Here is a 27,226-nt window from a genome sequence, read left to right as displayed (position 1 = left end):
ACGTTGCTCTACTTCAGTAGAGTCAATGTGGAGGCTTCAATGAGCACATATGGAAATCACTGGGGTGGAGGGAAGAAGGGGAGGGAAAACATGCTCAGGAGACCCAAGTTTTGGCAACAGCACTCCAACCAAGGGCAGTGTTTCGGCTTCTCACTGGAAGGTAGCAAATGCTGGATTTGATGACTTTTTTTTCTGCTTTTTTTTTTTTTTTGTGGTGCTAAGGAATCGAACCCAGGGCCTCATGCATGCAAGGCAAGCACTCTACCACTGAGCCACCTCCCCAGCCCTGGATTTGATGACTCTTGATGCCACAACCTGACAAAACGGGAACATGATTTGGGACTCATATGTATGGGATTATTGTAGCCGAGAGCGTTAAGCAACAGGAAACTCACTGAGCATCATTTTATATAGCCCCCCAAATTTTCAGATAAATGATAAATCTTAAAGGAATTAACAGTTCTATGGAAATAGTAAGTAGAAGAGAACTGAGGGGTCAAACAGGAGATAACCCTAAAAATTTATGGCCTCCTGTGTTAGAAGCCCTAAAGAAAAGTATAAATCTATACTTTGTCACAGACAACAAAAAAGTGAAAAAAGTGTTATTGTCAATGAAGAGTTGACCATCATCTTTTAAATAAAAAAAAAAAAATCAGCAAAGTAGTTTTTGTTTATTTAATTTATTCTCAAATACATCTTAAAAATAACATGTAGACATAGGTTCACAAATACACACAAAACAGTATAGGTTGATTATTTCATGAAGGGGTTTCCTTTGATTCCTTAAGTTGCTTTGCATAAAATTCAAAGCTTTCCTGTTAGGGAGAAAAGAGAGGGAGGTTACCATCAAGAGGTGATGGTGTGAAACTATAAATCACAAAACAGAGCAAGTAGATAACCAAGACTGTGGGACCCATGGCTCCCCTCAACCTTTGGCAAAACTTCCTGTTTCCTGAAAAGCCAAGTACAAGGGCTTCCAGTTTTGAGTTCAAGTTACCACCAGAGAGTATACATGGAGAAAATAACCAAACCTGAATATACAAGGTTGAGATATTTGAAATAAACACAGTGTAGTGGTTTTCAGTTCAATGATACAATAAAATGAAATTGTGGTAGGCGATTTCTCATAGTAAACAACACTGTATTTCCTAGAAACTAAGAAAGAAAAAAGTCTTATACTTTGGCTATTGACTGGCCCAAGAAGTTCCATCTTCAGTGGAACAACTCCAGGGCATGTGATAGTGTCACATGTATCTGTACTTCAGATCTGAGCAGACCCTGGATTTGAATCCTGGTCCCAGTGAGCCCTGGGATGCCTCAGGACAGCAAGACTCGGCCCTCACAGCCTCCTCAGGGTTCTTCACCAGGCCTAATCCTTGTATAATTAAATAGTCCACTTACCCTTCAAAAAAAACCCAAAAAACAACACATTCTTACAAGGCAACTATAATCTGTGGAGGCATTTTTGCCCCTTAATTAAGAAATACTCACAGGGGGTTCAGTGAAAGGGACAGATTCTCCAGCATTCTTCAGTAGAAGTGCGTAGCGCTTTAGAAATAAATCATTCAATTTTGTGTTCCTTGCAGTTAACTGCTCGTACAGTGCTTTAGCAGATGCCACATCTTTGTCCAAGACTGAGCAAGTTAGAGAAGAGAAAGATATTAAGAGGGCAGAGGTGATCTTTCTCCTTTGCTAGAACACTTGCACCCTTCACTCAGCCTCATTCACTCTGAAGGAAAATGACACACAGGGAATTTTAGAAGTGTTTTTAGATTAACACTAATTGTATCAGGCATTTCAGTTATTACATTACTTTTTCGACATTTTTAATTAGCATCAATTAGTTGTACAAAGGGGTTTCATTTTCACATACCCATACTTGCATACAATGCAAACTGATCAGACTTACCTCATCATTCTCCCATTGATAAATGACCACAAACTGAAGTTCTCAATTATAAAAAAAATACATGGGTGTGAAAAGAGCAGCCATCAATCTAAGTAGCAATCAAACTGAGTCCCATTTAAATCCTCAGCTCCTCTCCCAGCGGGCCTGCAACCTTTTCTCCTATTGCCAGTGCCTCAGGTTCCATCCTCTTTTAAGAAGATGCTCAGAAACTCGAGCAGTTTTCCTTTCTCTCTATTCTGCCTAATTTGGTAGTAACACCTAAATGTTTTATGTGTATGACATTATTTCATGTTACTCAAAAACTAGAAATCTGAGGAGGTTAAACAATGATAGCTCTATTTTGAAAATATTACATGTTCCTTTCAAAAGAGTAGACAAATGGAGAACTAATATACTAAATCTGATTATTAAGCCTGTTATGTGGTCAAAAATAAAATTAATTCTTTATTTACCCCATGCTTCCAGTGAGCAAATCACTGCCTACGTAGCAGATGGAAAAGGATCCCTAGTTTTAAAGTGCTAAAATTTTCTACGTTTCCCTCTATGTAGACTATATGGAAACAAGGGAACAGAATGGTAAAAAAAATCTGGGATTTCAACTGAGACATGAGGTTTTATTGTTCAGTTAACTATTTAAAAGGAGTAGGTAGACAGGTGAGGCAGACACTGAAGGAGCAGGAAGGCTATGAAGGCTAGTGACAGTCTCAAATATCTACCTACTTTGTGTTGCTTTCTGGGCAGTGAGCCCTGAAGAGACTGGTTTCTAGTATCTAAGTCAAAGTGAATGTCCAGGTCTTTCCAGGATCCTGTTCAACAGACTTGAGCTACCATGAAGACCTCAGAGGTATTTCTCAATGTTAAAATTACAATGGCAAATTATATTATATTTACAATGTAAAATTGTTTTTCTTCACTTTAAAACAGCTTAGAGTGAATTGTTAGTACCATATTAGGATTACTGGCTGAAACCTAGTTGACTATACTGTATATAAATATTTAAATCAGCCATGCACTGGTGGCTCAGAAGCTGAAATCTAAGGAGTGCGGTTCAAAGCCAGCCTGGGCAGGAAAGTCCATGGGACACTCATCTCTAATTAACCCCCAGAAAACTGGAAGTGGTGCTGTGGCTCAAGTAGTAGACCACTTGCCTTGTGCTGAAGAGCTCAGGGATAGTGCCCAGGCCCAGAGTTCAAGCCCATGACTGACAGAAAAAAAAAATTAAATCATGTAAATAATAAAGCAAAATTAAACTTATTACCATAGCTTTTCATAGTGGAACAGTATGCTTCTTCCTTTTCAACTAATTCAGGAATCAGTTCTAACAGAGTCTTTAATACTGGTGCCTAGGAAATGAAATATAGGTAACATTGCCATTTTGCCACAAACTCATAAGACTAGTAAAATAGATCACTGACTTATCAACATCTTATCAGCAAATCTTGATAATAATTAAAACAAAGCTGCATGTTCTACTTAACGAACTATTCTCCTTTCTGCTATCTTAACATCTGATGTAGATTCAATAATTTACAGCCAAAATAAAAGATAACGGAACTTACCTTTCTGAGTATTTTACAAAATACCTAAACATAATATCTATCTCAGATGAGTACTTTAAATGTCTAAAGACTGCTTCATTTGTCAACTGATAATCACACCAAAAAGTTATGAAATCTCAATGGAGAAAGAGCTGTTTGTTTTTTGCCAGTCCTGGGCCTTGAACTTAGGGTCTGGGTACTGTTCCTGAGCGTTTTCATTCATAGCACTCTACCACTTGAGTCAAACCTCCACTTCTGGCTTTTTGGTGGTTAAGTGGATATTCCTGTTGGGGTTGGCTCTGAACTGAGTTGCTATGCTAGGATTACAGTTGAGAGCCACCAGTGCCTGGCTCTTACAATTCTTAACATGTGTGTGTGTGTGTTGAAAGGAATTTCTTTGGAAGAAAAATCAGGTAACATAAATATTTTATAAGGCAAAGATTTTCCTAGTTTAAAGATTGATATTTACTGCATTTCAAGAATTTAAAATGTTTGAAAGAATTACATCATATTTGGACATATGTCTGAAATATTTAATGGGAACTTAAATAATTTCCAATGTGAAACTTTTAAGCTTACTTTGAGAACATTAGTCAAAGATCAGGTAAGAGTAGGTATTTTTATTATTTAACAACTTACAGACTTAAAAATTAACCAGTATTTGAAAAATGGACCTGAGGCTTATGAGAAAAAAGATGGGACTTTAATAAACATTACAGTTTGAAACTTCATCAAGTACCCAAATAATTCAAGAGTTAAGTCCGAGTTAAAAATTTTTGAGCTATATTTAAAAAATAAGGGCTGGGATGTATCTCAGCAACACAGTTCTCACCTAACAGTAGAAAGACCCATGGCTCAATCCCCAGCACCACCAAACATCATCATCATCATCATCATCATCATCATCATCATCATCATCATCATCATCAAATAGGACTTGATCCTGTTACAGGCAATATATACTCCCTTTTTACAGAACAGAGTAACTTTAACAATGTGAACATTAATTTAAAAGTGAAATGGCTCACTGATATGGCTTGTGTCTGATACTTGTCAGAAGTAGCCAGCAGATAGGAGATACTTAGTAGTGGTCAGACTCCCTTGGTGGGTGCTACTGCATTGTTAATCACACCCAGGTGACTCAGTGACAAGATTTACCTTCCAGGAAAAAGGGCCCTTATTCTCAATACACTGTTACATAAAGTTGTTCTACATTTCTCATATGACTAAGGAGGCAAGACTGACTCTAAACCAACATCCTAAAAAAGTAGGCGATAACAGGCGAAGCCTTTAGTCTCTCTAGTGTTTTTAGGAAGATTCTGAAACAAGAGCTTTTATGTCAAACCATGAAACCAAGCACAGCTGCGTTACAGCATCCTGCATTTATTAAGAAGTACAGCACAATACCTTTCCTTGTTTCTGAGAAGTCCTGACACAGAACACCGACAGAATCGAGCTTTGTTCAGCAATTGCACCACATCTCTAAAAAATTAAAACATTATTCAATAAGTAGAGGTTTTTGATAAACAAGTAGATCAAGGTGAATACTTTCAATTAACAAAGTTCGCAATAATGTAGTAGTGTATCATTACCAACAAGAAGGCCTAATAGTCAATCAATTTCTTTAAGTGAGAAAAAAGAAAACAAGTTCAGGCTATGCCAGGCTTTGGCAAATGCAGTCCTTGGCACTGCAAGAATAAAGTTTGTTTAAAAAGAAAAAGGAAAAATTAAACTAATGCTTCAACAACCCAAGAACAAGGTTTAGGACTGCAAAGAGAAGAGGAAAAAAGAAACACTATTCCTCTCCAATTATACTGCCAAGCATTCACAAGTGAGCTAGGGATCATAAGGTTAATTATACATTTAATAAGGTGTCAGGGAGATAACTGCTCGTTTCTTTATAAAAATTAAAATGTACAAAGCAAGTTCTCTTTAAAGTATAATTACCTACACTTATGCATACAAAAGGACTGATTTCAATCTCTATTTTATAAAAGGCTTTCATTGCAACAGACAGCCAGTGCTTGAGAAATAGACAAAAGTTAAACTCAAAAAAAGTTTATATGACAGACCAGATAAATCAAGTGTCTATCCAATCTAAAATGCTATAGTCAAATCAAATATAGCAAGACAATATTTTAGTTTACACTCATCATAGATGTCATTCCCTTAAGTTTCTAAAAGCACATTCCTCTTTCAAAGCTTTAACACACTGTCAATATTAAAACGAATAGTATAAAAAGAATTCTGGGGGACACACAGAACGTTTACATTATGAACCGATGTTTTCGACATCTGTGTGTAAAGTGTTCTTCTCTGAGGCAAGAATAATCTTTTACTATTTGACAGGCAGGTAGTGGATGAGTAAAGGCGTATCATCTGGAACCTCAGTCTACTGAAGGGACAAAAGTGACAGAATCTGTTGCTAGTACTTCAGCCCTTAGCTGTGGCCCAGGGCCCCGAGGTAAGAACACAGGCTAGAGCAGCTGCAAGGGCAACAGCCTGCCATCTCCTGCCCAGGCTATGGGTAAATGTGCTCCTAGGAAGAGCCAGAATGATTATGGCTCAGAAGAAACCCACAGAAGAGTACCAAGTGCTGATTTTCTAGATAACTATCAAAATAATGTGTGAAAGGTGATTAAGTGCCATCGTGAGAATTAGGTATTTACATGCTAATATTCCTAGTGTTTAGCTATATACACATGAAGACAAAACATAGTGTCTATTTCACATGTGTAAGTTTTAAAGTTCATTTTTTTTTTGGTCAGCTGTGGGTCTTGAACTCAGGACTTGTGCACTGTCCCTGGGCTTTTCTGTTCCAAGGTCAGTGTTCTACCACTTTGACCATAGCTCCACTTCCAGCTTTCTGGTGGTTAATTGGAGATGAGTCTCACAGACTTTCCTGCCCTGACTGGCTTTGAACTATAATCCTGGCTGGCTTTGAACCACAACCCTCAGATCTCAGCCTCCTGAGTAGCTAGGATTACAGGCATGAGCCACCAGGGCCTAGCCAATGTTAAAACTTTTGATACAAACAGCAGCTAAATAAAACAATTAAAAAATCCTTATAAATCATAATTGCCTTTTCCTTAAAAATAGACAAGTGAGTTGAAACAATCAGGAAAATTCCCAATTTGTTGGAATTCTCTATTAAGGAAAAAAAGTTAAAACTCTAAAAGCTGAATCAATCTGCATTTCCCCCAAATATATATAATGTTCTCTGTTAATCCAGAGAACAATTTTTAGGTATTTCATCAGACCCAGATGGAAGATCAAAACAGGAGCTCAAACAAATGGGTACAGCTTCACCTTCCCTATCTCTTTCTTACCATATCTCACAGCTGGTAGAAGTGTAAGTGAATATAATACTATTTACTATCAGAAATTGGTCCCAGGCCTCAATTTGACACAGGGAGTCTACACAAACACAGCCGCTGGCAGGATCACGGTGACTGTTTGACTGCCACCTGCTGGGAAGGGCTCCCCAGCGGTGCCTGTTTGTGTACACTGCCAGTGGCAGCTCGATCAGGCACCGCTCCATCGCACTTGGTGCAGCTTTATAGTTAGTGCTGTTAAAATGGCATGAATGCAGTTGTCTCCTTCCTTGAAGATTGCTAATTTAGCTGCAAGTGCGGGCAACAGAGACCTGCATTTGTCATTTAATGTGTCTGTGACACGTAAGTGAATAGAGAGCAAATTCAACTCTTAATAAACCTTGAATACGGCACTGAGAATGTTTGAGTATTCAAGTGAGAAGCTGTACTTAAAAGCAAATATTTCCTACTTTTTGTTTGCAAACTGTGTTGCCATGGCGATGCACAGTATTTAGCGCATTGAAGAAATTAAAATAGGCAATCAAAGAAATTCTTGTTTTGCATTACCTATTTGCACAGAAACATTTGTCTTAAAATCATTTCAGCAAAACTCAATTCCCCAACCCATAACTCCTACTTGTTGTAAGAGTAGTGCTAGTCTTATTTGGCACCGTTATGAGTAGCAACTACAACCTATGACCTAGTTCCTCGTTCCACAGCCTCACTGCCCATTTGAACCCAAATGTTCTAGCAGCACCATCCTTCATTAGTATATTTCTGCACACAATCATGTCTAATCCAGAAACTTCCCGGTTTACTTGTCATTACCATAGCCCCATTGCTTCATGAATTATTACCTGTAAGAGTGCTCTGGCATCATCCACCTTGCCCAACTCTATCAGCTGGAGGAAAAGATCAGTGACGGGTTTGTAAATTGCAAACTGATTGGCCAATCTCTCTGCCATGATGCTTACTGGAAAAATGAGAGGTTAAAAAAAAATTTTTTTTTCTTACAACAGTGGAATGATTTGTTTACCACAGAAATCTGGTCAAATTTTGCCAGAGAGAAAACATGCTTGTATTCTTTAACAGAAACAACCAACTTACACTTTTCCATTGCTGGGTCTAGCTGCTCCTCTATTACTTTTCTGAATAAATATGACAAGCCAAAGTACTGAGGTTGAATCAGTTGGTTCTCTGAAGTAAGCATATTTTCAATGTTTTCTATAGCTACATCTATCTTATTGCTGTAAAATAAAGCAAAATAAATTGCAAAGAAATATTTGCCAGTTTCAATATAATTTTAGATCCACTTATATAAATACTTTAGAAAAAAAAAAGGGAAATATATGTATCACTAGATTGTGTATATTCTGTATGTCTATGTGTGTGTGTATGTGTCCTGGAGCTTGAACTCAGGGCCTGGGTGCTGCCCTGGAGCTTTACTGCTCAAAGCTAGCATTCTACTCTACATTTCTGACTTTTTGATGTTTAGAAATAACAGTCTCAAGGACGTTCCTACCCAGACTGGCTTCAAACTGCAATCCTCAGATCTTAGCCTTTTGGATAGCTAGGATTACAGGCATAAGCCAAAGAGCATTATATGCAACTTCAATCATATTTAGGTAGCAAAGAAGTAGTTCATGCTGTAAGTTGCTTATTTTACTTTATAGCTGTTAAGACAAAAAAATCTACATATACAAGAATTAAGAAAGATTTTATCACAAACATTTCACATTTGGCTTTGCAGCTATTTGGATGTAAAAGTTGTTGAAGTGCTGTGATTTTATCTTTATAATTCAGGAGCCATTACTATAAATATTTTGTTAAGGTAGTGTTAATATATTCAAAGGGTATTTTCACATCTCTAATTCATAGTCATATCAATTCTCTTTGATAGGAACTATATTTTTGGAAAAATACCAAATACTAAATTCCAACAAAAAAAAGTCATCTTCACACTTTACATTGAGACAAATCAATTTCATGGCTTTATTAAGCAAATTATTAATAAATTCTCTTCATGACTGCCTTTTTGATTAAGGCAATCTGAAGTAACCTATAACTGGTCCTTCACAGTTATGATACAGTCCTCCAAATCCAAATAACTTTATGTTGAAGCTATGGCATTAAAAAAGTAACTAAAACTGTACTTCAGTGGCAAAGCACTTACCTAGCAAATGCAATGTCCTGGGTTCTATCCCCAGTACCAAAAAAGAACACACACACACACACACACACACACACACACACACACACACACACACACACACACACACACACACACACACACACACACACACACACACACACACACACACACACACACACACACACACACACACACACACACACACACACACACACACACACACACACACACACACACCCTAAAACTGAGCATCTTGTTAGAAATTTTGCTTGAATAAAACGTGTTTGCTATATAACTGAATGCTATGCAATCTTCTTAAAATTTATTCAGCTCTTACTTGAGTATTTTTCCACTTAAAGCAATAATCACGTTCTCTCATTAGACATATAATTTGAAGTTCTAATTAGGAAAATAATTTTGAAGAATAAAAATAAAACAAAACAATTATTTTTCTATTAGGGAACAGGAACAAAAATCCTACAAAAATAAACATTAAACTTTAATATCATTTTTCATTAAATAAGATTCAGCACTAAATACTTCTTCCAAAAGCATTAAGAATGAAAACAAAATTCTGTAACTGTAGCCCTATGCTCAGTTTTTCACTGGGAGAGGGGTAGGATAAAAATCTCACAGACTTTCCTATTTGGGCTGGCTTTGAACCGCTCCTCAGATCTCAGCCTCCTTAGTAGCTAGGATTATAGAAATGATCTACCCACACCCAGTTGAAAATGTATTTTTAAAAAAATTGCTTTAAAAGAAAGTGCACACCAAGGGTCTCATGCATGCTACGTACATGCTCTGTAATCCTAAAAATGCTTACTTTTAACAGGTTTGTGAGGACCTGTTCCACACAAGTGTTTCACTTAAGAGTGGAGTATCATTCTCAAGTATTCCTGACAAATGAAATTATTTTTGTAAAGAAGTGTTTTTGACAATAAGAAGCCAGCATGCATGTTTGTACACGTAAGTGTACACTTATAAAATATATACACATATACAATATATACATTCATATATACTTGTATATAATGTACATTATACGTAACTAGTAAAAATAGGTCTGAAGCTGTGTCTCAAGTGATAGAGCTCCAGATGACCAAGTGCAAGATCCCATGTTCAAATCCCAGCACAAGCAAAAAAGAGATGGGCCCAGATGGCTCACATCTGTAATCTTTACTACCCAGGAGGCTGAGATCTGAGGATTGAGATTCAAAGCCAGCCTAGGCAGGAAACTATGAGACTCTAATCTCCAATTAATCACAAGGAAAAAACAAAAAACAAAAAAACAGTTCAAAGTGAGTGGAGCTGTGGCAAGTGACAGTCCTAGCCTTGAGCAAAAAAGCTCAGGGACAGTTTCCAGTCCCTGAGTTCAAGCCCCAAGACCTGTACGCACACAAACATCTGCACACAAAACATTTTAAAATGCAATTAATTATTCATAAATGTTAGCAAATAATCAGAAACAATAATCTGACCGGACATTTCCACAGCAGCAGACATAGTTTTCAAAAGTTTAAGAAGATTTTAAAGGTGCTATCTGATATAATGCTCAATGAAACACTTACTTCTTGATTTGGGCCAAAGCAATGTTATTGATGAAAACCATATTTGAGAGTCCAATTGAGTCAAGTCCATCTACCATCTTCTGAATGGCTTCTATGCTTTGAATGTCACCCTTAAGGGCCAAAGCCTGGATAAGGCGGGTCACAGCTAACCTAGAAGGGGTCTGCTGCAAATTCACAGATGTTTGTAGAGTTGCTAGAGCCCCTAAAGCCAAGAACAGAGGACAGTTTTCTTATATGACCCATACTGATTTTAATGCATTTTGAAAGCCAGCTTTTAAATATGAACATCAAATGGCTATATGCAAAAAGCCATGAATAATTTATTACATATTACAGAAAATATCAATACTTCATGAGAAATCTTTCAAAAATTACTTATTTGACTATCTGTAAAGTATTAGAGACCAGAGAAATTTCTTCCTTCTGTCACAGAAAGAACCCAAGTGTTACTGGCAACGTGAATTCCATTCAGGGATGACTTTTCACGAATAACTTAAAGGAAGCTGATGAGTATACAGAAATATAAATAAGGATGAATATTAAAAATTAATGAACTTGCAAAATTATGTCACTTTTACTGGATTTATACTTTGAGGTCCAAACAGATCATTCAACTTTCAGACTAACAGACTTATTTTGTATGGCTTTATTTTACTAACAGATTTTATTTTACATTACATTCCTTTCATATGGCTATAACAAATGTTTTGTTTTCTTATTTAAAATCCCCTGATTGTAAGAACTTGATGACAGTTAAATATAGAATACTCTTCTAATTTACTGCCTCATGTACAAGTGTAGTAAAACCCTGGTAGTAAACAATGATAGGAGGGATGTAATCACCATTATCACTACAACAAAACTTCATGGCTTTAGAGCACTTCAAGTGGTGTAACATAGATAGAACAAAGTCTCTCAAGGCAGTTTACTGAGAATAGCTTCTCTTTCACAGAAGAATGGGGAAGGGTAATTAAATAGTCTATTAAAAACAATACAATAAAAGACATGAAGAATTTAGTCTTCATACTAAACTATTGTAATTCAAAAATCTATAAATCTCAATTATTGAGTCTCAAATAGGCAAAGGGAAAAATAGGTAGTTTAAAAAGCATACTCAACAATATTTTATAAATGCATATTCACATATAGGAAACATAAGCAGTTTTATACTGTTTAAAAATACAACCTACAGAAAATTAGCTTGATATCTTGTTAACGGATAGTCATATACAGGTAATTAAACTTGAGTATTTTTAGGACCTAAATACATTGTTAGAGAAGGTCTTCCCACTGATGGATAAAAATACTAACAATGATGGTGATGATGGAAACTCAAATTTATTGAGTACTTGCTATACTGTGTAGCATTTACCATATTGACACAGAATTAAACAAGCTACATTCATAATTACCTGAGTTAAGTATCAATTTTATAGATAAATCTCTGAGGTCTTCCTCAGTGATTTTGAATTATTTCACGAGTCAAAGTCATATTGGTGGATACCACCTTGAGGCTAACCATCCTCCATATGAAAGAATAGTGAGGAGACAGATAACTTCACCATCTACCCAAAGGGAATGCAAGATCTTGTGACATAAGCACTTGACATCTGTGTAGCTTAGAGGACACTGTAAATGGTATCCATTTGCATCTCTCTCCCTAAATCTTTTCCTGCTGTGACTCAATTCCAACATTTACTCAATTATCCCATAGTGAGAGTGTACTGCCATGTACCAGCCATTAATAGTTTATAACAGTACTGGTTTATAAAATTCCAGTAAGATTTAATTGGTTTTATTTTTTACTTCCTTAGAGGGGCTTGATAAAAGGAAGTGGCAAGAAAAGAAGACAAAAGAATTGAGGGGGATTTATATTTAAAACCAAGCCAACACCATTGCCATCCTTTCTACAACATGAAGTTAGTCTGTGGCAAGGTTGAGGGGCGTGGAGGTAAGTAGTGGGGGAACCTCTAATTAAGCTGAAACCTCACAGGAATCAAAAGTTAGATTATGCAATTTCTGATTATTTTCAAGAGGAACTTAACATATTAGGTTTGATCTGGCTACGAAATCAATCCTTGAAGTTAAAAACTTAAGAGATGTGAAACTACTTTATAAACATGTTAATAAGGAATAACACCATTATTTCAGACCAGGAAACTACCTAACGTTTAATAGCCAAAATGTCTTCCCTGTCTTAAAGTGGGTTTTGTAGTTGTGCTGACAAAACTGGTGTTACCTTATTTACTAAAATTCAAGCCTAAATCTTAATGTGAAAAGCTTGTTACCTAAATTTAAGAGAATCTTCACTATCTCCTTTGGGAACTCATTCCTAAGACTTTGTATCCCAATCTACCCCACAGCAAACACATAAACAGTCTCCACTAAACCACAGCCCTTGCCCAACCCTCCTCACAGTCATCTTCACATCTACCTTGTATTACTCTCTTAACACCCACTTAAAAACTCTAAACTCCAAACAAACACTGTATTTTATTGTTTTTGGTATTATGAACTATTTAAAAAGTATTAGACGAAGTTTAAAAAATCAATATTATAATCATTTGGTGCACAATCCTACACATTTAACACTCAATTTAACTCATTTGCTATCTTGCACACAACCAACACAATATGCAAAAAACAACTGCTGGGAATTGTTTCAGATGCTTGAAAGTATGTTAATTTCCAAAGCAAAATGACTTGTGCTGTGAATTTTAACGCACTTGAAAGCCTGTACTTTCTCTCGTTCTGGAACACAAATTTTGCATGTCTGAAGAGCTGTGATTCATCTTAAGAAAACCCATCTTGTGTTAAATGGAATGGAAACTGGACTAAGTGGTCAAATGACAAGTACATTCATATTCAAGCTGTATTATAAATGCATGTACAGTAATTTACGTCTCTCAGCTACCACAAAAGGCTCTTGATAAGCAGGTAATTTGCTAAATGGACTCCTTTATCCAAGTATTCGAAGGGCGTTACAAGAAAAATCTGCAGAGGCATTAATGTGACGTAAAGGTCAAGCATTGTGACATACCTTTCAAATAATCCCGCCTAACTTGCGTTATGATGAGGAGGCTGTTGGCAGCATCGTTCAGTGTGAAGCCCTTGATGTGGGTCTCAGCGCTAAAAGAAGCAGACATTTAGAAAGGAATTACTGACATGCTTCTGATACGATAATAAATGGTTGAGCACCAAGGTGAAATTATAAAAACTACTGTTCGTATGTTAAAAATATTGCTGCAAAATATCGACCTGGAGACAGCTTTTGTGTTATCCTGTCAATGGTTATAGAAGGATAATTTTTTTTTGCATTCTGACAGATGACAAAGTTGGAAATGAGCAACAAAAGAAACAAAGTACAAGATTTTTTTTAAACAATCGGTTCAGATTCTTGAATGCTGACATATTAGATGACTAAAATAACTGCATGCCCTGCATTGTTCAGCTGTATCCGAAGCTGGATACTTTTTCCTCTTTTTTCTACATTCACCATAATTATAAAATGTAAAACTATTCTTCTAGCAACAAAAATGAACATTTATTTTCAGCACTGTGTATTTTAAATATAAACTAATGCATATTACTAACCAACACCATATTATTTGGTTGATTAATTTTCAAATTTCTGTCATCTAGATACATACAGTTCTTAAAGCTTTTATGCACACTGCAGAACCAAAACTGTTGTTACACTGATTTAAAATTTTCACCTAACACTTTTGTCCCAGCCTTAAATTTAAAACAAATCCCTCAACTTCTTAAAACTTAAGAGCAAAAAACTGCTACTTGACACTAAAACCTACATGATTAAAAACAAACTCCTAAAAATCTAACTGGAATGATTTCTTTGCTCTATTGTAGACATCTCTGTCAATGAAACTAGTTAGGAAATCCCCACAGGTCACGAGGAGCAAAAGCAAGTGCTGCCATTGCCTTACAGCGCTCAGCGGTAACGTCAGGCCAACCCGGACACGGCTTGCCAGCATGAACCCATAAACTGAGCAGACTGCAAACGGAGCAGGGCCACTGCTGAGTTATTCTCAAATAATCCTCTAAAAGCGTGATGATGGATGTGCCCAGCCTCTCAGTCACTTTCAGCCCCTTGCAGTCCCACGATGCAGGATTTTCTTATCCCCCTCCTGTATCAATCCTCTAAATCCTGCCAAAGCAACCACTGCTCAGTTCCACTTTTTCTTTGTCCCATCTGTCAAAGCTCTTAAGTCAACAACTCATACACGAGACTATAAATTGCTTAAAATAAAGTATTTGCTTTTTCAATCTGCAGCACAGTTTAAGTAAAAATTAGAACTATTAATACATGTCAAAATATTACCTAGAATTTTAAAACAATGGGGTAAGAAATTTCTTACTACACATGTATAAACTACAAATCTTTTGAAAAAAATCTCAAAACACAACGTTCTTTTCTGATAATCTCTTCCAACCTTAAGAAGCTTCCTACTTATTACAAACTGCCTTGACATAGTTATCAGAAAGAAAAAATTCGACAGTTATTACGTAATATGTGCTTAAACTTGACCATTCACAACAAAAATGTTTCAAACTGGCAATACAACTTACTGATAGCGATCTTTATGGTGAAATCCTTCATGCAAGACAATAAATTTATTTTGACTCCTAATTTTAACTTTTTCCAAAGCCATCAAACCAAACTTTCTATGCCAAAGGAATATTCTTTATCTGTGATATCTAACAGAGCTAGCCATTAGTTATGTGTAGCTATATGGTTATTGTGAAAGAGAACAGCAATAACATAATCTAATTATATTTAATTTGAAACAATTTAAACAGCAATGTAAAGCTGGCAGCTACTAGATCATAGCTGCATATAGTTTCACTTTTAAACTACCAATTTTTTTTTGGGAGGGTCTGGTTGTGGGGCCTGAACTCTGGGCCTGGGCACTGTCCCTCAGCTCTTCAGCTCAAGGCTCAGAGTTTAGGCCCCACAACCCGACCCCCCCCCCCCCCCAAAAAAAGGTATCACGTTGTAACTTACAATCAATTGCAAAAATTAACATGTTAACCAAACATGACAGTATTACAGGGAAAGTTCCACATTAGCCATTTCAGAGTAATGTGTAGATTATGGATGTGCTTATATAACAAGAGCATAGGACATTAATCAATGTTTGTAATTTATTATTACTTTGGATTAAAAAAACTGGCCATAAATTTAAAAAAATCTGTAAGTGATACACTTAGACTTATATAAATGACAGAAAAACACAGGATGCTACTAAGGACAGGAAGTTATTAAAGACAAGAAAAAAATGATCCTCAAATCACCTGAGAATACCACTTAGTGATACCAAAGATACCAGAGATTTATTATAATAATTTATATCCCTTAATCTTTGAATAAGCAATATCTCTTTTGAAGCAATTCTTTACAAGTAAATTCTTACTTTACAACACAGGAAACTAAAAAAGGAAGTTGTCCTCTTGAAAATGATCCAGCCATGGGATAACACATGACTGTAAATATAGCACGCAGTGGGTGGAAGCAGGGCTGGGGGCTACTCAGAAAGGCCAAGGCCACTGTGAGCTACATTTTGAAATTCTGCTCAAAATATAGCAACAATTTTTTTTTTTTTTTGGTCAAGAGAACTGACAACTATTACTTTTGAGGTTTTCATGACTTGTTGACAAGGTTAAACAAAATTGTTAATAAAAATTATTATAAGTCAGATGTATCTTACAATATTCCAGAGACAGTAGAACAACAAAGATACTATTTTTCAGTTTATGGGAAATTCACTGTTCTTAAGATTGAACTAAGCAGCATTATATAGATAATTATAACAACACATTGCTATTCATAGAGATAGAACTGCCAGAATAATTAATACAAGAAGTTTTGTCCCTGTTATGGGACATGGTCACTCTATTACAAATAGTTGCTTATAAAAAAAAAGGTTAACAATTTTGTGTGTCCCTCAGCTTCTTTTGCTCCAGGCTAGCTCTCTACCACTTACACCACAGCACCACTTCTGGCCTTTTCTGTGTATGTGATACTGAAGAATCAAACCCAGAGCTTCATGCATGCTATGCAAGCACTCTACCATTAACCCACATTCCCAGCCTCAACAATTCTTTTTTACTTTGATCTCTGAATCTCTGATACAGAGCTGGATGGTAGGGGAGAATATGCCCTAGTCTAGTATTGGCAAGGAAGTAGGAAATGAATCCAGAGAATTTACTTAACAGAGCCAGGCGCTGCTCACGCCTGTAATCCTAGCTACTCAAGAGGCTGAGATCTGAGGATCGCGGTTCAAAGCCAGCCCAGGCAAGAGAGACCGTGAGACTCCTATCTCCAATAAACCACCAGAAAACCGGAAGTGGCGCTGTAGCTCAAGTGGTAGAGCGCTCGCCCTGAGCTGAAGAGCTGAGGGACAGCGCCCAGGCCCAGAGTTCAAGCCCCACGACTGACAAAAAAAAAGAAAAAAAAAAGAAAAAAAGAAATTACTTAACAGTTGCTAATTAGAACTTCCACTTCTGAATTCCCAGTCCAAGGTTATTTTTAAAAAATATCCAGAACAGATTTAACCCAATCTAAAATTCTATGTAGTTAGATACAAATCATGATTGTTTCAATGGAAACAAGTATCCAATCCCCAGGCTGATTATCGGCATTGAATTTCACATTAATCGGATACACTCAGATACATAGAAAGGCAGAGTAAACCTGGTGGGAGGTGTAAATGTGTGCTATAAGTATATAGAAAGTCTCATAAGTAACATCAGAATAGAATGGTGTTTAGTAGGGGCTAGGAAGGGAAAAAAATGGGGAGATAATGTATACCAACAGTACAAATTTTGTTATGTACGTTAAGTCCTAGAATCCTATACAGTGTACAGGCCTACAAGTCAACATACTGTAATATATACTTAAAATGGCTAAGAGGGGAGATTAGTGTTCTCTTTTCCTCACACACACACACAAAATCACACACACAATGTTTATTGTTCATCTGCCTTTGTCCCACTCAATAAATTTCATGACCCTTAGGTAAACTGCAACTGAAATTTGAGAACTATAAGTGCGCGGTGCCTTCAATGAGAGGCATGTGCGCTGCCTTCAATTTCTAAGCTCATCTTACAAACATTTTGGTTTTTTTTTTAGTATGCTCTATAATATTTGTGACATGTTACCACAGTTCACCACTAAAGGTATATGAATAATCATAATCTGAGACATAATTCTTTAATCACCTGGGATGCTTAGTATACATTCCACATCCTACCCATTCAACTGCATCAGAACCTTGGTGGTGTGCTTTGTGAAACTTTTCATTTTGCCATAAAGATCCACTGTGATTGAACAAAACCATAATAGTGAAGACATTTTAATCAGTGCTTTAAAGAAATATTTCAATGGAACCAACCCAGATGCCCCTCAGCAGATCACTAGATCAAGAAAATGTGATATATATTTATCACATTTTTATATATATATATATATATATATATATATATATATACACATATACATACACACACACACACACACACACACGAATTCTATGCCTTCATCAGAAAGAATGATACCACCCCATTTGTTAGGAAATGGAAAGACTTGGAAAAAATATTAAGTGAAGTAAGCCAGGCCCAAAGAAACATAGGTCCCATGGTTTCCCTTATTTGCAATAACTAATATATGTCCAGAACAAGCAGAAAAGGTCAAAAGCTATGTACATATAACCATATAAGATGATGCTAAGTGAAATGAACCCCAAGATAGGGAAACAAGAAATTTTATCTTTGTTGCTGTTGTTTTTAATATAGTTACAATGTACTATGTGATTTTTTTGGTTCTTTTGTATGTTCTTCCCCATAGTACAACCCCTGTTTTCACTGTATTTGATTCCAATGCTTTGCATCTTGTATATACATTTTTCTAATTTGGGGAATACTGAAATAAGGATACAGGTTGACTCACTGTAACAATGAGATGTACAAGACACTATGTTGAAAATGAACTTTACCACTTTGGGTGGGGGGAGGGAGGAGTTGGAGAGGTGGGAAGAAAGGGATGTAGGGGGAAAAAAAGGAGGGGGTAACAATGCTCAATAGGAAATGTACTCATTACCTTACTCATGTAACTGTAACCCCTCTGTACATTATATTTACATTAAAAATATATTAAAAAATGAAAAAAAATATTTTGAATATTTTTGGGACCAACCTTTAGGACTATATGGTTTTAAGTTGCCTCCTTATTCTTCCTCATTTAATCATGCAAATTTTCAAAGCAAGTCTACATTTTTCCTCCCACTTTAGAATTAATTATTAAGGAAGAGTTTCACAATAATTTTCTGAACTAGTAATTTTTTTAAAAAGTAATTCTTACCCTTAACTCCACTGGTTACATATATCAGAATATTGCTCAATGTAAAACTGTCCAAGTCACTAATTTAGAGTATATAGAAACATATTTTTGAAACATTCTAATTGGAATACTAGTAAGTATGGCTCAGATGAGTAATATATTTAACACTAATATTTTCTAGTGACTTGATCCAAGATATTAATTTTTTGAAAAGATATTAATATTCTAAAAGTACTGTGACAAAAATATTTTCAGAGGGGTAAAACTAATCAAGGTGCTTTATATTCATAAAGTGCTTTGTTAAACTGCCAAAAAACAAATCAGGCCAAAAATTAGCTGAGAGTATTTATCTTAGAATTCACATTATATTAGGAAGGCTGACCTTTTCCACTGAAAACAAATTGTTGACTGATCAGCAAGGAATGTGTATATTCTCTTCCTTTTTGGTTAATAACTCAAGTTTCCAAAAAAGCAGACAGCGCTAGATAAATAAAATAACAATAGGAAACTTCTGCAAAGAGTTTGAATCTTTGGGGATTAGCCCAAGAGTCAAAATAACTATAATCACCACATTAAAAAGAATCCAAAGCCAAGCTTTGGCCTGAGGGCATACATATATACACATAGCACTTAAAGAAGCTGAGGCAGGAGGATCATGAGTTTGAGGGTTAGCCTAATTAACATGGTGAAAACCTCCAAAATCTAAAACTACAAAATAAGGAGAAAGCAAAGGCATATGCATTTTCTATCTCAAGACTTTCTTCAATATCTCAAAAGGTTTTTTGTGCCTATTCTGATTTTTAAATTCAGGGCTTGGGTGCTGTTTCTTAGCTTTTTCACTCAAGGCTAGCATTCTACCACTTGAGCCACAGAGTCACTTAGGGCTTTTTCTGTTTATGTGGTACTGAGGAATCAAACCCAGGGCTTCACGCATGCTAGGCAAGCACTCTACCACTATACTACATTCTCAACACAAAGGTTTTTTTTTGTTTTTTTTTTTTGGGTCCGGTCGTGGGGCCTGAACTATGGGCCTGGGCCCTGTCCCTCAGCTCTTCAGCTCAAGGCTAGCACTCTACCACTTGAGCCACAGCGCCACTTCCGGCTTTTTTCTTTTTGTTTATGTGGTGCTGAGGAATCGAACCCTGGGCCTAATGCATGCAAGGCAAGCACTCTACCACTGAGCCACCTTCCCAGCCCTCAACACAAAGGTTTTTATTGTTTTTAATGTACACGTTACAATGCACTCATTAAACGGAAGAAAAAAATGGAACCTCCCAGAGGTAGGCAGTTTTCCCAAGCCTTAAAAGTCCTTGGTATCTGCATTCTATCAAGCTGTTCCTATCACAAAAAGTACATGAATCAAGCTGCCTTATTAAAGCTAGAATAAAAATTATTTTCTATACACGGGTATCCAAAATTGTGCATATAAAATGAATAAAATACTATTATTTTGATTGATATATGCCCACTGTTAAAAATTTTAAAGGCTGAAAAAATCCATAAAATTAACTTTTCATTTGATTTTTATTAGTTGAGACTAATCAAGCAACTGCTACTACAACACAGAAAAAAAAAACACATACACACAAAACAACAACCAACTCAATAGTAGCCAATCTTTTTTAAAATGTAAAGTTTAACAAATGAACTATTACTTACAAATCTTTCACTTCCATTGCTTGTACAAAATTATCCTTCAACAGAAACTTTATAAGAGTGTCGTAAGTTTCACTGCTAAACACAGTATTTTGCTTTTGTGCTCTCAGGAAAATATTATATGCATCTATGAGAAAAAAAATACAAAGGGACAGCATTATTCTGAAAAGGCAAAAATGGAAAAAAAAAAGCAAATAAAAGTTTAAAACCCTAGTATTTCTGGATTAAAAAAAAAATCCACCTACTATTACAATTCCACAATGATCAATCAAGCAGATGATAGCACTCTTAAAATATTACTTCATCAAAATAGATGGTACCTGGGGTTTCTTTTAAAATAATTTTTATATTTAAGTGGATAAATTATGTTTGTGCCAATAAAAATGAGAAACAGCTCTTTTGATTTTATCAAATGATTACACCAGTTTAAAAATATATCACAAATCTATGTTAAAGTCCAAATAAGCCAAAGGTATAATTTAGATTGAGGAGAGCAAAAGATTCACTTTAAAGCTATCTTTAATCTATAAGTGGGTGGTTACAATGGTTAACATTTCAACACAATAGCATTAAAGTGAATATAGCCTATAATTCTAAAATTAGGAGATCAAATTATTTGGCTACGACAGGACTTATACAAAAACATACAATTTTCAAATATACAGGTATCTAACAAGTAAACTAGGCAACATTTGTTTGACTGATTAACAGTTTTATTTCACTTGTTCACAATAACTGTCAGTGAATGAAAAGATGTTACCAAAAGAGAAGTAACTACACTTTTCAGTCACTTACTTTTCTGAAATAAAATTACTTGGCTATAAACAGCCAACTGAAACTACAATCCACTCTTGTCTGTGTATAAACACATCACAATGGAGATAGAGCATAACTGAACTATCATGCACGGCCTTGTATAAACATAAGAAATGTAGAATATTTAACTAATAGTGGACCTGACATTAATGTTTAGAAGAACATTCTGTGCATTGTGAACAGGCACAAAATGATCATGCTTATGTAGACATTAGGAATATTCATTATTTTCCTACGAACCTGGAAAGGCTAGGTCAAAAACTAATTTATCCTTCAAATTACAGCCAGGTGCTGGTGGCTCACATCTGTAATTCTAGCTACTGAGGAGGTTGAGATCTGAGAATCATAGTTTGGAGCAGACCCAGTAGGAAAAGATCTGTGAAAAAAAGGAGTCATGGCTCAAGTGGTAGAATGGTAGCCTCCAGTAAAAAAGCTCAGGGAAAGTGCATAAGCTCTGAGGTTCAAGCCTCAGGAAGACCAATAATAATACTGTAGTAATAATAATACAATTTTAAGAAACACAACTAGAATATGAAAATATTTATATTTAATAGAGAAAACAGTTTAGTTAACTGTGGTTTTGTAACTGTGGTACAAATCAGATTCTTATTTTGCCAGGATGAGAGTCAGGGCATGCTTTGGATGCTTACCTGCTAGAAAAGTCTCTAGCCCTGTTCTTTTTTTCTAGTTATTTTAGTTTTTTTGTTTGTTTGTTTTTTTGGGTCCGGCCATGGGGCCTGAACTCTGGGCCTGGGCGCTGTCCCTCAGCTCTTCAGCTCAAGGCTAGTGCTCTACCACTTGAGCCACAGTGCCACTTCCAGCTTTTTTCTTTTTGCTTATGTGGTGCTGAGGAATCGAACCCAGGGCCTCTGGCATGCAAGGCATGCACTCTACCACTGAGCCACCTTCCCAGCCCCTTTCTGGTTATTTTGAAAGAGGAGTTTTGCAGACTGCTGCCAGGGGTGGCCTCAAACCATGATTCTCTGGATCATACCCTACTAAGTAGCCAGGATTATAGGCATGAGCCAATGGCTCTGGCCGTTATTCAGCTTTTAAACAAGGCTTCCAATAACAATCCCTGTTAGTCATGAAATTACCAAGTACACTGTCAGCCTGCTGTTTGCAAACATCTGTATGTTCCAGGGTGTTGGCACAAAGTAAAACATAAAAAACCCACAGATAAGCAATAAGAAATTCTATTATTAGCTATTAATTTCTCATCATTAGATACCTAACTTAGTCTATATTTAACTTTGGGAAATGGAGAAAATCAAGCTATTCCTTAATTTCAGCCTACTTACTGAAGTCTCATCATGGTTTCGCAAAACAATTTAAAAGCATACTATATAATAACATGACTGCAAAAGAACCTGTCAATCAGCACATATTTTGCATGTGTAGGCATATAAACGTAACATTTCATATTAATACATACATACCTCGAGACATCTATAGACAGGTATTTATCTGTATCTATATATTTTAAATTAAAGAGTTTGTTTGTTCTGTGCTGCTGGGGATAAAAGCTATGACCTGTAGATGCTAGGCAAGCACTACCAATGAACAACATCTCCATCCCCTACGCTTTCTTTTCTAATGCAACAAGATGTAATGTCATTGCTGTATACTACTTAACAACCACATCAGCTACTGAATAAGAATATATTCTATGATCTGAATATTTAAAAGCCACAAAATAAACCTAGAAAATAATATTGTTCACTAAAAATGTGGTAACTGTGTTTATTGTCTCTATTAGTTATTTCTATTTTTTAAAATAGCATTGTAATGTATCAAACCCATTCATAGTAGATTTGTATTTGGTATGATAACCTTTAAAAACTGTTAGAGAAATACTAATATAAGCATACAGTTTTTAAAGCATTTCTATTTTGTTAAGCACTAGAATTCTGAGACACACAAAAGCAAATGAAAGATTAAAAAAAAATCACCAGATTACTTTTATACTATTGGCCATAGTTTTATACTCAGCTGACAAAGAACAAAAGACTCAAGGATGTACAGACCAAATATACCTGAGATTTTAGCTTTCTCTTATTTTATACATTTTTTTCAAGACAAAATCCTTAGTTAAGTCAGAAAATTAAAAAATTTTATAAACCCTTATGTTGACTTGTTTCTACTATACGGAGTCCAAATGTCACTATGTCTAAGGGAAGAAATTAACAAGAAAAATATATCATTTGTAGAATTTTTCCAACTCATGTCAGATAGTCATAAAAACTTTAAAGTAGGCAGAGGTAGATATTTCTATAGGAACATTAGAGAAAGGGGATTCAAGCAAGAAAAGAACTCTAACTTTGGAATTATATCTTGGCCACTTTGACATATACTAGTCTGATAATTAAGGTCCTATTTTGAGATAGAATTTTACAAACTTTTCCCTCAGGGTTGGCTTGGAGTCATGATTCTCCGATCTCAACCTCCCATAGCTAGGATCATGCGCATGCCACCTCACTCAAGTATCAGATTTGCTTCTTTTTTTGTTGGTATTTGGGCTTGAATTCAGGCCTAGGCACTGTCCTTGATCTTTTGGGCTCAAGGCTAGTGCTCTACCACTTTGAATCACAGTGCCACTTCCAGTTTTCTGGTAGTTAATCAGAGATAAGAGTCTCACAGAACTTTCCTGCTTGGGCTGACTTAAAACCATGTTCCTCAGATCTCATCTTTTTTTGTTGTTGTTGTTGGTTGTGGGGCTTGAACTCTGGGCTTGGGCGCTGTCCTTGCCCTTTTCAGCTCAAGACAAGTTCTCTACCACTTGAGCCACAGTGCCACTTCCGGTTTTCTAGTGGTTTATTGGAGATTAAGAGTTCTCACGGATTTTCCTGCCCGGGCTGGCTTTGAACCTCGGTCCTCAGATCTCAGCCTCCTGAGTAGCTAGGATTACAGGCGTGAGCCACTAGTGCCCAGCTTCAGATCTCATCTTCCTGAGTAGCTAGAATTACAGGCATGAGCCACTGACACCTAGCTTCCTTTGTTCTTTGTGTGTTTAAAAACAAATTACATAAACTTTTGACATTTCTCTATCCCTAAATATTTCAGAGATCTCAAAACTGAAGGACATTATTTTGTAAGTCATAATACCATTATTATAATGGCAAAGTGTGATGGTAAAAATAGGAATGATTCCTTAATATTACCTACCACTCAGCTGATCCTTAAATGTGCTAAGATGCTTTTGTTAAAGTATGAATGAACAGAGAGATATAATTTAACTTAAACCTCTTATTATAGAACTTCTATAGCTTCCTGGGCTTAGATCAATGTTGTCATTAGAAACAAGACACTATGGGCATGTTTACCTTTGTTTCTCCTAGAATGACAGGCTTTCAACACATCTTTCTCAATATTAGCTCCAACAGGTGATGGTGATGAAGAACTCAGCTTTTGTTTCTCATCTTCATACCACAACTTTAAAACAAAATTATTCAATTAAACAAAAACTGGCAAATACATGATCTTTTCAGCATAAATGTGGGATGATGTAGGACCTAAGACAACACCAGTTACACTTAAAAAAAAAGAAGAGCTACCTCAGGAACATCAAATGGAACTTCTTGATTACTGTTTCTAAGGATTTCTGCCAGCAATCTTAATGTCTTTTCACGAGGAATAACATTTTCTTCTTGCATTTTATTCCAGACAGCATCAGCTCTTTGCCAGTCACCATTTATTTCTGTAGAATTTAATTAAACAGAAATTAATGAAGATACTAAAAAATAATCAGAAAAACATGTACAATGTTTTCTTATTTGATGTTGAGGAAAGCATTATCCCAGATGCTGACTTTAGAGAGAAGGGCTGAAATGTCTGCCACACCATGGTGACATGTTTTTCTGTACACCTTTCTACACTTTTCTGGAGGGTTACTAGCCATTTATAAGTCATAGAAACTTTGTTAAAATGTAATCACAAAAATTCCTATTTTTAAAGTAACTCAGAAATTTTCTAATGCCAAAATCAAAACCAGAATGAGGGATAATTCAACTATGCTCTTTAGTGTTTGAATGATTAATACAGGTGTGCTGCTGTGGGTCTTCAATGACTGAAGGTGTTATGTTGTATGATTTTTCTCCAAAAACTTTTCATTTAGTTCAGTAGATAAATTATTATTTGTTCTGCTGCCTTAAGCTATCTCTTGACTATGTGATAGTTATACTGTCTTAAGATTTCTTACCTTAAGAGAATTCTTTTACACTAAGTATATAAGGAGTGTGTGTGTACACACACATGCATATGTATGTATGAATCTATCAGGAAGAAAAAAAGGCAAATTCCTTCATATTTGAAAACCCTAAATCCTTCTTTGGTGACCCAACCTTCACAAATGGCAAAAGCAACACAGAAAGAATATTTCTATTTTATAGAGTCTCACTCTAGGTAGGGAAGAGAATGCTTCTGAATAAACATTACAGAAAATACAAATACATTTGTTCATCATTTTATAGGAAAAAAATACTAAGACATTGAAACAAATGGAATTTTCCTAGATGTTTTCCACAAAACCAAAACCCCGGTCTTTTTAAGCTAATGGCTTCAAAGAACAAAGTGAAACTTACAATCAGATATAAGCAAATAAAGTAAAAGATTACAAGCTACATTTTCACATATAACATATTGAAAAGGAGGCCCAAATACTAGAAACGAACCCAAGTTCAGAGTGATTTTATACATACTTTGATAATAAAGTCAATCAGACTCACATAAAACTTTACGTTTACAATCATTAGGTAACTGAGCTTTTTATTTATTTATATTTAAAATGTTCTCATATAACCAAAAAAAATTCAAGCATTTCAAACATGTAGCCCTATAAAACATTTTTAAAAAGAACTTCTAGATCAAGAATCTTATTTCTACAGAAGAACCAAAAGTGGAGCATTCTTGCTGGCTGCCAAAATGGAAAGTCAAGGAAGGTTTCCAGAGCTGGTGAGGTGCTGTTAGAGGGCATTAATTTTTTTTTTTTTTGGTTGGTCGTGGGGCTTGAACTCTGGGCCTGGGCGCTGTCCCTCAGCTCTTCAGCTCAAGGCAAGCGCTCTACCACTTGAGCTACAGCGCCACTTCCGGTTTTCTGGTGGTTTACTGGAGATAGGAGTCTCACGGTCTCTCCTGCCCCGGCTGGCTTTGAATCGCGATCCTCAGATCTCAGCCTCCTGAGTAGCTAGGATTACAGGCGTGAGCCACCAGCGCCCGGTGAGGGCATTAATTTTTAAGCTAGAAAAACTATCCCAAACAATTTTAAGAGTTCCGAGAAGACAATTTTCTTCTTTAAAAAAAAATGAGGTACATGTGTGAAGTTACTTCTTTTCTCTTTCTTTTTTTTTCCCCTTTGGTTTGTCTCCTGTTGTCACTTTTTTGATTTTGGTACCCCGTGTCTTGTATATACGTTTATCTAATTTAGGGAAGGAAAATAAAATAAAATGGTGACAAAGGGTGAACTAATGCAACAGTGATACTCACAAGACACTATGTTGGAAATGAACTTTACAACATGGAGGGGAGTAGAGGGGAGGAAAGTGGGATAAACTGAGGGAGGGGGTAACAATGTTCGGTAGGAAATGTATTCATTACCATAATCCCTCTGTACATTACCTTTACCATAAAATTATATTTTAAAAAATGAGGTACAAAAATGAAATGGAAGGACAAAGGGTAAACAAATGCAGCAATAGTACTCACTAGACCCCATGTTGAAAATGAATTACACAACTTGTGGTTGGGACTGGAGGAAAAACACTGGGAGAGAGTGAGGGAAGGGGTCACATTGGCCAAAAGGAAATGTTCTCTTTGCCTGACTTATGTAACTGTAACTCTTCTGCTTAATATTTTAATTAAAAAAAAACTATAAAATTATATAGCTCTTCAACTCAAGGCTAGAGCTCTACCACCTGAGCCA

General features: G+C 36.0%; 1 protein-coding gene across 1 annotated transcript in view; it reads right to left on the bottom strand.

Moving 5' to 3' along the window:
• Positions 1–662: 662 nt before the first annotated feature.
• The window catches only part of Lrpprc (leucine rich pentatricopeptide repeat containing), an 89,519-nt gene continuing 62,955 nt past the window's right edge, over positions 663–27,226 (bottom strand). Inside the window, exons 28-38 of the mRNA XM_042675412.1 lie at positions 24,864–25,006; positions 24,633–24,741; positions 20,497–20,620; positions 13,522–13,610; positions 10,482–10,683; positions 7,869–8,008; positions 7,619–7,734; positions 4,855–4,929; positions 3,168–3,252; positions 1,492–1,634; positions 663–815 (exon numbers count right to left, since the gene is read on the bottom strand). Coding sequence (XP_042531346.1) covers positions 759–815; positions 1,492–1,634; positions 3,168–3,252; positions 4,855–4,929; positions 7,619–7,734; positions 7,869–8,008; positions 10,482–10,683; positions 13,522–13,610; positions 20,497–20,620; positions 24,633–24,741; positions 24,864–25,006 — 1,283 coding nt within the window. The 3' untranslated portion in view covers positions 663–758. The remainder of the gene's footprint in view (positions 816–1,491; positions 1,635–3,167; positions 3,253–4,854; positions 4,930–7,618; positions 7,735–7,868; positions 8,009–10,481; positions 10,684–13,521; positions 13,611–20,496; positions 20,621–24,632; positions 24,742–24,863; positions 25,007–27,226) is intronic.

This window comes from Dipodomys spectabilis, unplaced genomic scaffold (genome assembly GCF_019054845.1).
Source record: "Dipodomys spectabilis isolate Male_0828 unplaced genomic scaffold, ASM1905484v1 ptg000026l, whole genome shotgun sequence".
Lineage (NCBI taxonomy): Eukaryota > Metazoa > Chordata > Mammalia > Rodentia > Heteromyidae > Dipodomys > Dipodomys spectabilis.
This window is presented reverse-complemented; position numbering and strand designations above follow the sequence as displayed.